Raw genomic sequence first — 15,285 nt, 5'->3', positions numbered from 1 at the left:
TCTCACAGACCAGTCAAACAGCAGCCTGGCACAGTCATACTCACGGAATCATATGTTATAGATAACGTACCAGACACCATCACTATCCCTGTGTATGTCCTGTTCCAGCAGCAAGACAGACCCAGCAGAGGTGCTGGCATCCGTCGTACACAGACAGGTGAGAGTTGCCCTGGGAGTCCTCAACATCGACTCTGACCTCATGAAGTTTCATGGCACCAGGTCAAACATGGGCAAGGAAATCGCCTGCTGATCACCACATACTTTCCTCCTTCAGTACTCCCCCATGTTGAGATGTACTCTAGGATGGGGAACTTCAATGTCCATCACAGGAATAGCTCGTCAGTACCACCACAGACTGAGCTGGCCGGGTCTGAAAGGAGATATTTAGCTGAGACTGCGGCAGGAGGTGAGGGAAAAACATACTTGACGCCACTCCCACTAATCTGCCTGCCACAGCTGCATCTGCCCATGGCAATATTGGTAGGAGGACCACAGAACATCCTTTGCGGAGATAAAATACATTCATGACACAATACCCACCATTGTGTTGTGTGGCGCTATCACCATGTTTAATGGGATGAATTTCAAACAGATCTAGCAATTCAAGACTGGGCATCCATGAGACACAGCTGGATTATACTCAAACACAAGCTATAACCTCATTGCCACTCTACCATTACCACCGAGCCAGAGGATCAATCTGGTTCAATGAAGAGTCCAGGAGGGCATGCCAAGTGCAACACCAAGGATACCTAAAAATGAGGTGTCAAGCTGATGAAGCCATAGTACAGGACAACTTGTGTGCCAAACAGCATAAGCAGCAAGTAATAGATAGAGCTAAGCTCTGGAGCCCTGCCACATCCTGTTTCAACTGTCGCCGTACAATTAAACTCACTGACTGGAAGTGAAGGCTTCACAAATATCTCCATCCTTAATGATATAGGAACCCAGCATATAAGTACAAAAGATAAAACTGAAGCATTTGCAACAATCCCAGCCAGAAGTTCTGTGTGGATGATCCACCTAGGCCTCCTCCGGAGGTCACCAGCATCACAGAAGCCAGTCTTCAGCCAACCCTGTTCACTCCACATGATATCAAGTAGCAGCTGAAGGCGCTGGATATTGCAAAGGCTTTGGGCCCTGACAATATTCTGGCAATAGTACTGAAGAGTTGTGGTCCAGAGCTCGCCAAGTTGTTCCAGTACAGCTACAACATTGGCATCTACCTGGCAATGTGGAAAACTTCCCAGTTATGTCCTGTATACAATAATCAGGACAAATCTAATCCGGCCAATTACTGCCACATCAGTGTACTCTCGATGATCAGCAAAGTGATGGAAGGGGTCATTAGCAGAGCTATCAAGACGCACTTGCTCAGTAATGGATTGCTCACTACCGCTCAGTTTGGGTACAGCCAGGATTACTGAGCTCCTGGCCTCATTACAGCTGTGGCTTGTAAATGGTGGACAGACTTTGGGGAGTCAGGAGGTGAGTTACTCGCTGTCGGATTCCCAGTCTTTGACATGCTTTTATAGCCATGGTATTTATATGGCTAGTCCAGTTCAGTTTCTGGTCAATGATAAATCACAGGATGTTCCATGTTCATACATGGAATAAAGAGCTGAATGCCAGAGTTGAGGTGAGAGTGACTGTCCTTGACAGGAAGCTGGAATTGACTGAGTATGGCATCAAGGAGCTCCAGAAAAACCAGAGTCAGGGAATCAGGGGGAAAACTATCCACTGATATGGGCCATACCTGGCACAAAATAAGATGGTTGTGGTTGCTGGGGGTCAATCATCACAGTTTTAAAGACGTCACTGCAGATGTTCCTTAGGGAAATTGCTCGGACTAACCATCTTCACCTGGACAATATCCAGACTTGGGCTGACAAGTGGCAATTAACATTTGCGCCACAGAAGTGCCAGGCAATGACCATCTCCAACAAAAGAGAATCTAACCATCACCCCATGACTGTTAATGGCATGATCATCATTGAATCTCCCATGATCTACATCCTGGGATTTATCATTGACCAGAAACTGAACTGGACTAGCCATTTAGAACAGTACAGCACAGAACAGGCCCTTCAGCCCTCGATGTTGTGCCGAGCAATGATCACCCTACTCAAACTCACGTATCTACCCTATACCCGTAACCCAACAACTCCCCCTTAACCTTACTTTTTAGGACACTACGGGCAATTTAGCATGGCCAATCCACCTAACCCCGCACATCTTTGGACTGTGGGAGGAAACCGGAGCACCCGGAGGAAACCCACACACACACGGGGAGGACGTGCAGACTCCGCACAGACAGTGACCCAGCCGGGAACCGAACCTGGGACCCTGGAGCTGTGAAGCATTGATGCTAACCACTATGCTACCATGCTGCCATATAGATACCGTGGCTATAAAAGCAGGTCAAAGACTGGGAATCCTACAGCGAGTAACTCACCTCCTGACTCCCCAAAGTCTGTCCACCATTTACAAGCCACAGCTCAGTTGTGTGATGCAATACTCTCTGCTTCCTTGGATGACTGTAGGTTCAACAACAACACTTAAGAAGCTCAATCATTAAGGACAAAGTAGGCTGCTTGATTACCGCCTTATTCACAAACATTCACCCTCTCAACCACCAACGCAGCATAGTAGCAGCGTGTACCACCTACAAGACTCACTGCAGGAACTCACCAAAGCTCGTTTGACAGCACCTTCCAGCCCACAACTCTACCATCTAGAAGGACAAGGACAGCAGATACCTAGGAGCACCATCAACTGGAAGTTCCCCACCAAGTCACCAACCATCCTGACTTCCTCCACAACAGCATTACATAGAACATAGAACAGTACAGCACAGAACAGGCCCTTCGGCCCTCGATGTTGTGCCGAGCAATGATCACCCCACTTAAACCCACGCAACCCGTAACCCAACAATCCCCCCATTAACCTTACACTACGGGCAATTTAGCATGGCCAATCCACCTAACCCGCACATCTTTTGGACTGTGGGAGGAAACCGGAGCACCCGGAGGAAACCCACGCACACACGGGGAGGACGTGCAGACTCCACACAGACAGTGACCCAGCCGGGAATCGAACCTGGGACCCTGGAGCTGTGAAGCATTGATGCTAACCACCATGCTACCGTGAGGCCCATGGCTGTACTTACACCACATGGACTTCAGCAGTTCAGGAGGGCAGCTCACCCCCCAAGCTTCTCATGCTGGCCCAGCCAGTGATGTCCACATCGCATGAATTAATAAAATAAAACAAATTCCACCATCCATATATGTTGAAGGAGAGACACTGGAATATGTTGGCTACTCCCCATACCTTGGCACCAACCTCTCTCAAATGGTTACCACTGAAGAGGGGATCGGACACTAGGTCATCTATGCCTGCTCAGCCTTCTGAAAACTATGGAAGCAAGTGTTTGACAACAACGACCTCCACAAGCCAGAGCAGTTGCCGTCACCATGCTCCTGTACCAAAGTGTTAGCTGGGCTGTGCATAACTGACACACAAGAGCTCTAGAGAAATTCCATTAGCAACATCTCTTCCGCATCCTCCGGATTCAATGGAAGGACCGTCAAACAAATGCTAGTGTCCCTTGTGAAGCCAGCTCCACAAACATCCAAGCAGAAATTCTACCAAACTAACTACCTTGGATTTGGCACTGTGCATGGATGGCCAAAACGAGTCTCCTCTACCAGAGTCCGTTTTCTCAACTCTGGCCAGCGTTCAAGAGGACAAAGAAAAGATTACAAAGACACGAGCGACCCAAAGAAGAAGAGCAGCGTCCTTCATACAGCCAGTAATGGTCGTTCTTCAGACATATGGGATTCCCTCATAAACGTCCACCTCTCTCTCCTCATTTAAGATGCTGCTAAAAGCCTAGCTTTTTGATCAAGCATATGGTTAACTTGTCTTATTGGGTTTGGCTCAGTATCAATTTCTAAATCTTTAATAGAGAGGCATTTTCGTTCTTTTTTTTCCTTCGGTTCTTGTTGGAAATTTTTTTTTGAAAACTTGAATAAAAATTATTTTTTAAAAAATAGAGAGGCATTTTCTACATTAAAAGTGGTAGTTATAGAATTAGCAACTGCAGTACACTGTAAGACTGGCAACCACCAAGTCATTTAACAAATAAATGGTTTATTAAAGTAAGTTACTATTTACAGAGAATGAGATAAAGGCGACTGGACTCTACTCCAGACATCAAACTGACAGTGAAAACCTGCACTCAGCCCCAGGATTAACACGCTCCGGCCTGATTGGCCAGACAGGTCACATGACCCTCCGAGAACATGTCCCTTAAAGGGGCACGCTAGTGCAGCATTCCCCTTTCAGTTCCTGATTAATACATTTCAATAACAATGAAAATATTTACCATATTATACCACAAATGGAACTCAACACAGTCCCTTATAAGATAAGTCAGTCCGGGGACTTCCTGATCCTTTGGGAGGGTTGTAAACCACTGGCAGTAGAGGTAACTTCAGTTTGAACTCCAATGGGTTGACTCTCAACTTGTGAAGATGCATCCGTGCAGATAATTTCCCCAGTTCCCCCTACGACATTACTGGGCTCAGGGCCGGCTCAAGGCACCGACAACTCGGGCAGTCGCCCGGGGCGCCATGTGCTCGGGGGCGCCAGAGACTCGGGTCCCGCGCATGCGCAGTTGGGCCGGTGCCAACCAGCGCATGCGCGGTGGCCGCCCGCCCCCAGGGCGGCCCCCCGGGTCGGTCCGCCCCCCCGCTCAGTCCCCCCCCCCCCCCCCCCCCCCGCCCCCCCCGGGTCCGCCCCCCGCGTCCGCCCCCCTCTCGGGTCCGCCCCCCAGCCCCGGGTCCGCACCCCCGCACCGGCCTCGGGTCCGCCCCCCCTTCGGGTCCGCCCCCCCGCGTGTCCGGCCCCCTCTCGGGTCCGCCCCCCCCGCGGGTCCGCCCCTCCTCGGCCTCGCCCCCCCCGCCCCTCCTCGGCCTCGCACCCCCCGCCCCCCCTCGGCCCCGGCCCCGCCCCCCCCCCCCCCCCCGGCCCCCGCCCCTCCCCCCCGGCCGGCCCCCCCCCCCCCCCCCCCGGCCCTCCCCAGGCCCCCCCCCCCCAAGGGCGCCGAAGTTCAGCTTGCCCGGGGTGCCAGCAACCCTAGAGCCGGCGCTGACTGGGCTCTTCCTCGTGGTAGCTTGCAGTACTCGTGGTAGCTTGCAGGTCCTTCCATTGAATGCATTACTTTCATCTGTAGCAATATCGCTGACAGGCATACCAGGGATAGATTGCCCCACTGGCTCTCTGCGCAATTCACTTTTTCACAAATAGTCCAAGTTTTTCTTCACTTTTTTACCTTGGACATCTATTTCATATGACAATGGACCTGTTCTGGCCACAACCAGGATCCAATTAGGACCAGCGCAAAAATCCTTTACATATACCAAGTCGTCCACTTCAGATGTTCTCTCAGTCGAATTGTGATGTCTCTTCTATAATTTGCCTCCACCCTTCCCACCAAATTTGGAAATAGCATATCCAATCTTGTTCTAATACACCTGCCCATTAGTAACTCAGCAGATGTAACACCTGTGGTGACATTTTTTTTTTATTAGAACAGTACAGCACAGAACAGGCCCTTCGGACTTCAATGTTGTGCCGAGCAATGATCACCCTACTCAAGCCCACGTAGCCACACTATACCAGTAACCCAACAACCCCCATTAACATTATTTTTTAGGACACTAAGGGCAATTTAGCCTGGCCAATCCACCTAACCCGCACATCTTTGGACTGTGGGAGGAAACCGGAGCACCCGGAGGAAACCCACGCACACACGGGGAGGACGTGCAGACTCCGCACAGACAGTGACCCAGCCGGGAATCGAACCTGGGACCCTGGAGCTGTGAAGCATTGATGCTAACCACCATGCTACCATGCTGCCCGAGGTGTTGTTTTGTGGACAATCAGGAAACGGGCCAATTTGGTTTGTCGAGTCTGATAACTGTTTCATCTTGACAACTTTGAATGGTTGGACGGCTCTCTCAGCCAGTCCATTTGAAGCAGGGTGGTAGGGGGCTGTTTGACAGTGTTGAATGTGAATGGTACTCATGAAATGCTGGAACTCTTCACGAGTGAATGCAAGTCCATTATCTGAGACTCGCACCTCAGGCAGACCCTGGGTGGAGAATGTCTGTTGCATTTTCTCTACCACTGCTGATGAGGTTGTGACATCATTTATGTATGCCCAACCACTTGGAGTGTGCCTCTATTATGACCAGGAACATGGTGCCCATAAATGAGATGACAAAATTGTGCAGTTGCACCCATGATCGACTTGGACACTCCCCAAGGGTGCATTAGGGCCGCAGATGGTAATTTTTGCTGCATTTGACATTGGTCACACTGTTTGACCAGATTCTCTCTGTCGATATTCATCCCAGGCCACTACACATAGCTGCGTGTAAACATCATCACCTTTTTCATGCCAAGATGAACACAGTGTAACTCTCGTAATAATAACTTTCTTGTGGGAGTGGGAATGACCATTTTTGCTCCCCATAATAATACACCGTCTTTACGAGTTAACTCATGTTTTTTTTAACCAGTAAATGTCTTAATTGTTCAGACCTGTTATCATAATGCCAGCCACAGAGGACCATACACTAAACTCTGGATAATACAGGGTCCTTTGGATCAAAAACTTGATCTGTCGTGCCAAAATGAATGTGTCAAGAAAGACAAGATCAAGAAAGATTTCCTGTGGTACTGATAGAGACTCAACCTTTTCATTTACTTTCTGGTAGGGGAAGATGGGTTAAAATGTCCACATTTGATTTATGTGTGCCTGGCCTATGCTAGAAAATATACTCGTATAATAGAGCTAAGCATTGGACCCTAGCTGAAGCTAAGGGAGAATGGTTTTATCCCCCCTAAGTAAGCCTAACAGGCTTTGTGGTCAGTAACAAACATGAAATGCCATCCATGAACATTTTGATCATACTTCTTCAATTCAAAGATTATGGCTAGGCCCTCTTTATTGATTTAAGAATAAGCCTTTCAGCATCGGTCAGAGTCCTCGAGGCGTAGGCCATAAACCTTTCTGTACCATCTTCCATCTTATGCAATAGAATGCTCCAATTCCATAAGGAGATGCATCACAGGTAAGAATGATCTCTTTCGAGGGGTCAAAATCTGACATCACTGCAGTAGTAAACACCCATTTCTTAAAAGGTACTCTCGCTACAGATATTTATATACACACCCATTTATAAACACGCATTTCATAAAAGTACTATCACACGACATTAGTGTAACATAAACAACCTCCTAATCTATAAATCTTCAGTTCTTGGCATTGGGTATTGGTCCAATTTTGCTGCCTGATTCACGGTTAATTTATAGTCCCACATGACAGAATGATTCATCTGTCTTAAACACTGGCACGGTGGGAACTGCCACTACAAACACTGTACAGCCTTGATGATGCTTAATTCTTCCAACCACTTGTGTTCAGACTTAACCTTCTCATTTAAGGCATAGGGCACGGATCGGGCTCTGTAAAACTTTGACGTGGCCTCAGGATCCACGTAAAATTTTGGTTTTAGGCCCTGTATCTTCCCCAACCTATCTTGGAACAACTCCTGGTTCTTATTTGAGATGTCACTAAAATCTCCTTCATTAATTTTGAAAATTTCTAATCAAGTTAATCTAATTTGACTCAGCAAATATAGGCCCATCAAACCTGACCCTTGGATTGCCATTACTATTAGAGGCAGTTAAGCCGACTTGGGCCAACACGGGCATTGTTGTTTAAGATTCTTAAAGCTTCCCCAGTGTACGTGACTATCAGTCAACCATGCTTCTTAACTTCAGGGGCTGAACCCCCCCCCCTTGCAAATAATAATGTTTGTTCTCCTATAACTTTAGGCGGAGGCACCTGTGTCCACCTCCATTTTGAGTGGCTGACCACTTACTGTCATAATATACCTCCATGCATATGATGGTGGGCAGACAGGCAGTGATTGACACACAGGATGACCAGTGAGCACACAGAACACAGCAGCCAATCACCAGACAGGACACGACCACTATAAAGCCAGAGGGCACCAGTTTTCCCACTGTCTCGGGATCCAGCCTCTGAGACAGTCAGAGCTCGTGAGCTAGCCAATGCAAACACCATGTGGTAGTCAGTTATGTGGTCAGTCTAGCCTCAGGTCTCCAGTCAAGTCAGCATAGTGTCAACCCACAGTTAAGCATGTAATATAGTTAGATGTTAAATAAAATAGTGTTGCATCTCATCAAGTGTTGGAAGTCGGTCTCTCTCTACACTGCATCAAACGCAGTCCACATAGACCCAGCCTACCCAACACATCACTTACCATCAAAACAATCGTGATTGGGGCTGTCTGCCATCTTAATGTTGTTTAATCTGTATACTTCTGTTCCACTTTCAGTGTTATTCTTGATGTGGAGATGGCGGCATTGGACCAGGGTGAGCACAGTAAGAAGTCTTACAACACCAGGTTAATGTCCAACAGGTTTGTTTCAAATCACTAGCTTTCGGAGCACTGCTCCTTCCTCAGGTGAATGAAGTGTTATTCTCAAACATGTGACACACTGGTTAACTCACAACGGCAGGGATCCGGGTTTGATTCCAGCCTTGGGTGACTGACAGGAATTTACACGTTCTCCCCGTGGCTGTGTGGGTTTCCTCTGGATGTTCCTGCTCCCTCTCTCAGTCCAAAGATGTGCAGGTTACGTGGATTGGCCATGTTAAATTGCCCTCCAGTGTCCAAAGGTTAGGTGAGTTTACAGCTATTGGGCAGAGTGGGCCTGGGTAAGGTGCTCTTTCAGAGGGTCGGTGCAGGCTCGATCTGACAAATGGCCTCCTTCTGTACTTTAGGTATTCTATTCTATTTTACTGTGCACTGGAAATTGAATTTCTTTTGTTGGCCCCAGTAGGCTCTGTTTAGTCTTTCACTTGCTTCTAGTGTACCCCTCCTACTGCAGGCATAACATACTAGCTTCCCGGTGTGATGAATGTAGGAAAATGTTCTATGTAATATTTTTTATTTGTTGCAGTAACAGTGATACTGTTAATGTGATTGATTCTGTGTTTAAATTAAAGGTTTTTTTAACATAAAAGATACTCAACGTTCAGTGATATGACTCCTGTGGTAAGGCATCCTTTCCTCAGTTTTACAAATTGCAAATTGTTGTGTTTCATCCAGGATCTTAACACCTGAATTTACGTCTCTGCCAGGGGTAATCTCCCCCACACTGATAGAATTCTTCATTGCTCCTGGTGTGCGAACTAAAAAAGCAAATATCTCTGTACTCTTTTACTCTGAGCCTCTTTGCTCATTAAGCTTCTGCAACCTCATCCCTGGCGGTACAACTACCAGTAGCCTCCCGCCAAACTTGGTAAACCTCACCGGCTTTCACGCTTTGCATGTTCTATCACCCCCCTTTCGGCACTTTCCATAACAGGTACGATCTCTAATGCTTTTTTTAGGGTAATCGCTGCCTCTGATAATTTATTTTGTTGGGTCGTGAATACTACAGGCTAGCCTGCTCTCAATATGTCATAGAGTGCAGACCCAAACTTGTATTGTTCAGCCATTTGTCTTGGGCGTGCCATGAACACCGCTATCGTCTCCCCTGAGGTTTTTGTTGAAATAAATTTGAATTGTTGCAGAATTACCAAGGACCTTGAGTGATAATATCTCTTGACTAATTCCACAAGCTCCTCAAAAGTTTTAGAGTCAGGGGCACCTGGAGAAGTCAGACTCCTTATCAGGTTATGGGTCAGAGCCCCACAGGCTGTTAATAGGATCAGCCGTTGCTCCTCTTCCAATTTAATTGGCCTTAAAAATACAGCGAAAGTATTTGCCATGTAGACAATACTGCTCCATGCTGGGGTCAAATGGCTCAAGTTTCCGAAAAGGGGGATTTTGACACTCGCAGACAGCTGAACAAGCTTTCTTGTTTTTACAAAGGCTTCCACACAGGGTCTGCTCTCCCGATTTCTGTAGCAGTAGGAAGGCACTCTGATTGATAATCATCGCCAAATGTAGTATCCTGTAAGACTAGCGACCACCCAGTAGATCAACGAATAAACGGTTTATTAAGGTATGTAACCATTTAAAGAGAGAGTGAGATAAAGGCTACCCTGCTCCACGACTCCAGACTGGCCGAGAAAACCCACGCTCAGCCCCAGGGTTCACACGCTCTGCTCTGATTGGCTGAACAGGTCACATGGCCCTCCGAGATCTCTCCCCCTTCCGGAAGTTGCCCCTCTAAAAGGGTCACGCTTCCATAGCAACAACTTTCAAAGAGGAAATGGGGATATATTTGGAAATGAAACAACTATGGGACTATGAGGAAAGAGCAGGGAGGTTTGACTAATTGCATTTAAAAATGATGAATTTGGAACATTGCAGCTCTGTAAATTTACTGTGACGTTTGCCTAAAAATCTGTTTCTGCAGCAACAAAAAGGCGAGCTACTTTCCTGACAACTAAGAGACTGTGAACGTTTACTTGTATTCCCCGAGATTTATAACACTGCATTGCAGGTAAAAATAGTCACAAATTCCCATGAGAAAATCTTTGATATTTCTGGTGAGGGTGTAATGAGACAAACTTTAAACTTTTATTTACCTGTCCATACTTTGCAGCTAGGTGAAGTGGTGTCCAATAATAGTTATCAGAAACGTTAGTGTCAGCTCTGTTCTCTAGGAGAAGGGCGGACACATCTTTATAGCCACTAGCACATGCCATGTGCAGCTGCAACAGTAACGAATACATTAATGAGCAAAATATGAAAACCATAAAAGGTAACTATGAAGACTTATATAAATGCAAAACATGGGCACAAAATTATTATGAGAAGAATTCTAAGCACTGGGCTACAAAGGAAATACATTTACTGAAATCAGATGCTTCTTGCAGTAAATGCTATTTTACTTACGGTTGCTTGAAGCTTAGATTATCACACGTGCACACTGATGATGAGAGCTACAACAATGCTGGAGGCATTGAGTGCTATGGACATGTTTAGTTACTTTGATGATTTCAAGGCTATTGCCAACATAATCTGCAAGGTCAGCAACGCATAAATGCGAGGGATTTTAGAAATCCCATTCCAGTGGAATGAATGGTAATTCAATTCCTTTCAGTTGAACCATCCTTGAGCAGATTGTTAAAGTCAGTTCGCTGGGAAGCAACTTTGAAGTTCAGGTTTTATTACTGCCTTATAAATACAACAATAAACAGAAACTCAATTTAAATTGAAAATAAGAAATTCAGTGCTATAGACCACTGAAACAGTGTCATTACCAAGATCATTACAACCCGATGCTGGCTCTGCCTCAGTTCTGCTGCTGGAACTTGTGGTGTTCTCTGTTGTGTCTATCAGGATGTCTTGAGAACGTAGTGTGACACAAAGAACATCAAGCTATGTTACTGAACAAATCTAATTTATTTACACTACTCAAATAAGATTCGACCAAGTCAACAAGGTATAAGTTATTAAATTAAACTATACGATATCTCTTAACTACAAAGCTCTACACTATGCAATTAATCTATCTCACTCCTAAACACCTTCTCACAGAATCTCAGGAGTCACATGCTATTTATATGACTGCTCCTTATCGCCACCTGTTGGCACGAAGTATTGTTAACCCTTTGTATTCCTCATCATATGCATATTGTTACAGAACTCTCATTCACACCTCTGTTCTCTGAAGACTGAACTATTCCAGTCCAAACCCTGCTGGTCTCCTACTTTCTACACTTGATAACCTTGAGGTAATCCAAAACTCTGCTTCCTGTACTAATTCACGACACTCGTGTTCACTCCTCACCCCTGTACTCACTGACCTACATTGGCTCCTATATATATATATATATATAATGTTTTAAAGAAAAACACACACCATTCTGCTGTGTCTGGTACTGAGATGAGAGATTGATTTAACATGCTTGGACCAATGTTTTTGAGTATCTATTTAAAAGGTAGCAGGGTAACCTGTCCCTCCGCCCCACCCCCTCCCCCACCCTGCGATTTATCTGAAATTTTGTGATTTTTTTTTTAATAAAAGTTTTAAAATGAAGCATTTGAGGAGAGTGTTGGAACAGCAGTTGCTAGCCACTCGACCTCTGATTATAGTGGGGTTCGCTTGGAATCCCCGATCGGGGCCCTCGCAGGAAGCTGAGAGTTTCGCCGGCTGTCCGATGTGTTAACTCGAACCGGGTGCACAGTGATGACCCATCAGCCCAGTTTTGGTTTGCTCTTTGTGGGACCAAAGCTGGTCTTGCCCCTCATCTTGACAGCTGATGGGATCCCCCCCCCCCCCCCCCCCCCCCACTTAGGGACAGGAAGAGGGACCGGTCAGCCCCTCTGTTTCTTACCCCCACCTTGGCACTGTTGCTTCACAGCACCAGGGACCCTGGTTCGATTCCCTGCTTTGGTCACTGTCTGGGCAGAGTCTGCACGTTCTCACCGTGTCTGTATGGGTTTCCTCCTGGTGCTCTGGTTTCCTCCCACAAGTCCCGAAGGACGTGCAGATTAGGTAGATTGGCCATAATCAATTGTCCTTAGTGTCCAAAAAGGTTGGGTGGGGTTACGGGGATAGGGTGGAAGTGTGGGTTAGGGTAGGGTGCTCTTTCTAAGGGCCAGTGCAGACTTGATGGGCCAAATGGCCTCCTTCTGCACTGTAAATTCTATGATTCTAAATAGTGACTTGCTTTGAAAATTCACGTCCTATTTTTCAAATCCCTCCATGTCTTGTCCCTCCCTATCTTTGTGATCTTCTCCAGCTCTACAACCACCGGAGATATTTGTGCTTCTCTAATTTTGGTCTCTAAATGTTCTGTAATTTGTTGTAGGCTTCCTAAATATTGACCATTCTTCGCACACAAATCCCTCCGCCTCTCATATTTGGTGTCATTCACAAAATTAGGAGTTGTGCATTGCATTCCAAAGTCTAAATCAACATTATAATGTGAACAACAGTGGACGCCCCAACAAATCAATCTGAAGTGGAACTCCATGCAAATTACTCAAGGAATATTATTGAAGAAATGGATAAAATTTCAAAACCCTCTTCCTCATCCTCACCATACACATAGAAGACTAACTTCAAAATAGAAGATAAACAGATTCCATTTGAATAATGCACCATGTAGCATCACCCAAATAATTTCCACCAAAACCTTTTAACATGCTTAGTGGTATGTGGTGTGTTAGGCACTGCAACTTGGTGCAGGGAAGCTAGAAACAAACGTCTGACACCGGAGATGATCCAACACTGTTTTATTTAACAGTGAACTGCTGTACATGTTCAGCTGTGGTTTGACACTCTACTAATCCTACTGATGACCTCTTACTGGCTCGACCAGACTTACTAGCTACCACATGGCAGTGGTTCCTACTAACTTGTGCACTCTGACTGTCTCAGTATCTGGGTCCCGAGAGAGCGTGAGTCTTAATGCCCTGTGGGCTTTATAGTGGTGGTATCCTGTCTGGCGATTGGTTGTTCTGTGTTGTGTGTTCATTGGTCATCCTGTGTGTCAATCACTGCCAGTCTGCATCTCATTATATACGAGCGGATATTATGACAGTATGGAGATAAATCCAAAAGTATTTGGACTTGCTGAATTGTGTGCAGTTTGCCATACCGAGAACTTTCCCAATTAGCCCATGGGGAATGCAGATACCAGCAATGAACTGTGAAATCTATAAGCTTATTTATACAACTAGATATCCACCAGACATTAATACAACAAAGGTTTATATTTGAACAGTACCTGTATTAAAGTGTTGTGTCAATAATAGAACAACACATGTAAAAAGATTGGTCAAGTTTGGCTAAACTGGGGCAAGGCAATTGAAGATAAGGTCTTACCAGTGTGACTCCTTCATCATTCATTTGATTGACATTTCCGCCAGCTGCCAGGAGGTTCCTAACATCTGCCAACATTTTTGAAGGACGCTGCAACTTCATCTGCCGTAAGGAATTCGCATCAACACCTGTAAGTAACATTTTCATTAAGCATAAATAACTGGAATATTTTGCAATATAACAGCATGAATTGAGAAAAAATGCCCTCTGTGATTTTACTCTCAGACAAAGGTGGGTTTGAAGAAGATTACTAAACAATGGTAACTTGTAACTTGCATTTATATACCTCCTTTATCATAATTAAATGTACCAATGGAAACTAAACCTTCAAACAAAACTTGACACTGAATCACATTAGAGGATAATACGACGAATGAGCAAAAGCTTGGTGAAAGAGATAAATTTTAAGGAGCAACTTACAGGAAGAGTGAAAGGTAGAGAGGCAAAGGGTGATGAATAAGTGTATCCAGAGTTTCAGCAGCTGAAGACACAGCCTCCAGTGGTGGCGAGAAGAAAATTGAAAGTGTGTAAAGGGCCAGAACTGAAGGGATGCAGAGATCATTGAGGTTTGTAGAGATGAAGGAGGTTACAAAAATAGGGAGGGGTTAGGAAAGGGATGATTTGAAAACATAGATAAAATTGTAAAACTTGAAACATTGCTAGACTGGGAACTAATGCAGGCTAATAAGCACAGTAGTGAAGGGTGAACAGAACAGAACATAGAAAAATACAGCACATAACAGGCCCTTCGGCCCACGATGTTGTGCCGAACCTTAGATTATCATAGAATTTACAGTGCAGAAGGAGGCCGTTCGGCCCATCGAGTCTGCACCGGCTCTTGGAAAGAGCACCCTATCCAAGGTCAACACCTCAACCCTATCCCCATAACCCAGTAACTCCACCCAACACCAAGGGCAATTGTGGACACCAAGGGCAATTTATCATGGCCAATCCATCTAACCTGCACATCTTTGGACTGTGGGAGGAAACCGGAGTACCCGGAGGAAACCCACGCACACACGGGGAGGACGTGCAGACTCCGCACAGACAGTGACCCAAGCCGGAATCGAACCTGGGACCCTGGAGCTGTGAAGAAATTGTGCTATCCACAATGCTACCGTGCTGCCCTTAAGAACAAATTAATCAACACTCCATTATTCTACCGTAATCCATGTACCTATCCAATAGCCGCTTGAAGGTCCCTAATGTTTCCGACTCAACTACTTCCACAGCCAGTGCATTCCATACCCCACTACTCTCTGGGTAAAGAACCTACCTCTGACATCCCCCCTATATCTTCCACCATTCACCTTAAATTGATGTCCTCTTGTAATGGTTTGTTCCATCCGGGGAAAAAGTCTCTGACTGTCTACTCTATCTATTCCCGTGATC

The 15,285-nt window shown here is 45.9% G+C and overlaps 1 protein-coding gene and 1 long non-coding RNA gene across 2 annotated transcripts in view; one reads left to right on the top strand and one right to left on the bottom strand.

The window, feature by feature from the left end:
• Positions 1 to 15,285, bottom strand: part of myo16 (myosin XVI) — a 650,273-nt gene that overhangs the window by 432,456 nt on the left and 202,532 nt on the right. Inside the window, 2 exon segments of the mRNA XM_038818242.1 lie at positions 10,646 to 10,771; positions 13,897 to 14,021. Of these exon segments, the coding sequence (XP_038674170.1) occupies positions 10,646 to 10,771; positions 13,897 to 14,021 (251 nt within the window).
• The window catches only part of LOC119977393, a 30,651-nt gene continuing 25,674 nt past the window's right edge, over positions 10,309 to 15,285 (top strand). Inside the window, exons 1-2 of the long non-coding RNA XR_005463191.1 lie at positions 10,309 to 10,560; positions 13,941 to 14,023. This is a non-coding gene — a long non-coding RNA (uncharacterized LOC119977393). The remainder of the gene's footprint in view (positions 10,561 to 13,940; positions 14,024 to 15,285) is intronic.

This window comes from Scyliorhinus canicula, chromosome 14, assembly GCF_902713615.1.
Source record: "Scyliorhinus canicula chromosome 14, sScyCan1.1, whole genome shotgun sequence".
Classification (NCBI taxonomy): Eukaryota; Metazoa; Chordata; class Chondrichthyes; order Carcharhiniformes; family Scyliorhinidae; genus Scyliorhinus; species Scyliorhinus canicula.
This window is presented reverse-complemented; position numbering and strand designations above follow the sequence as displayed.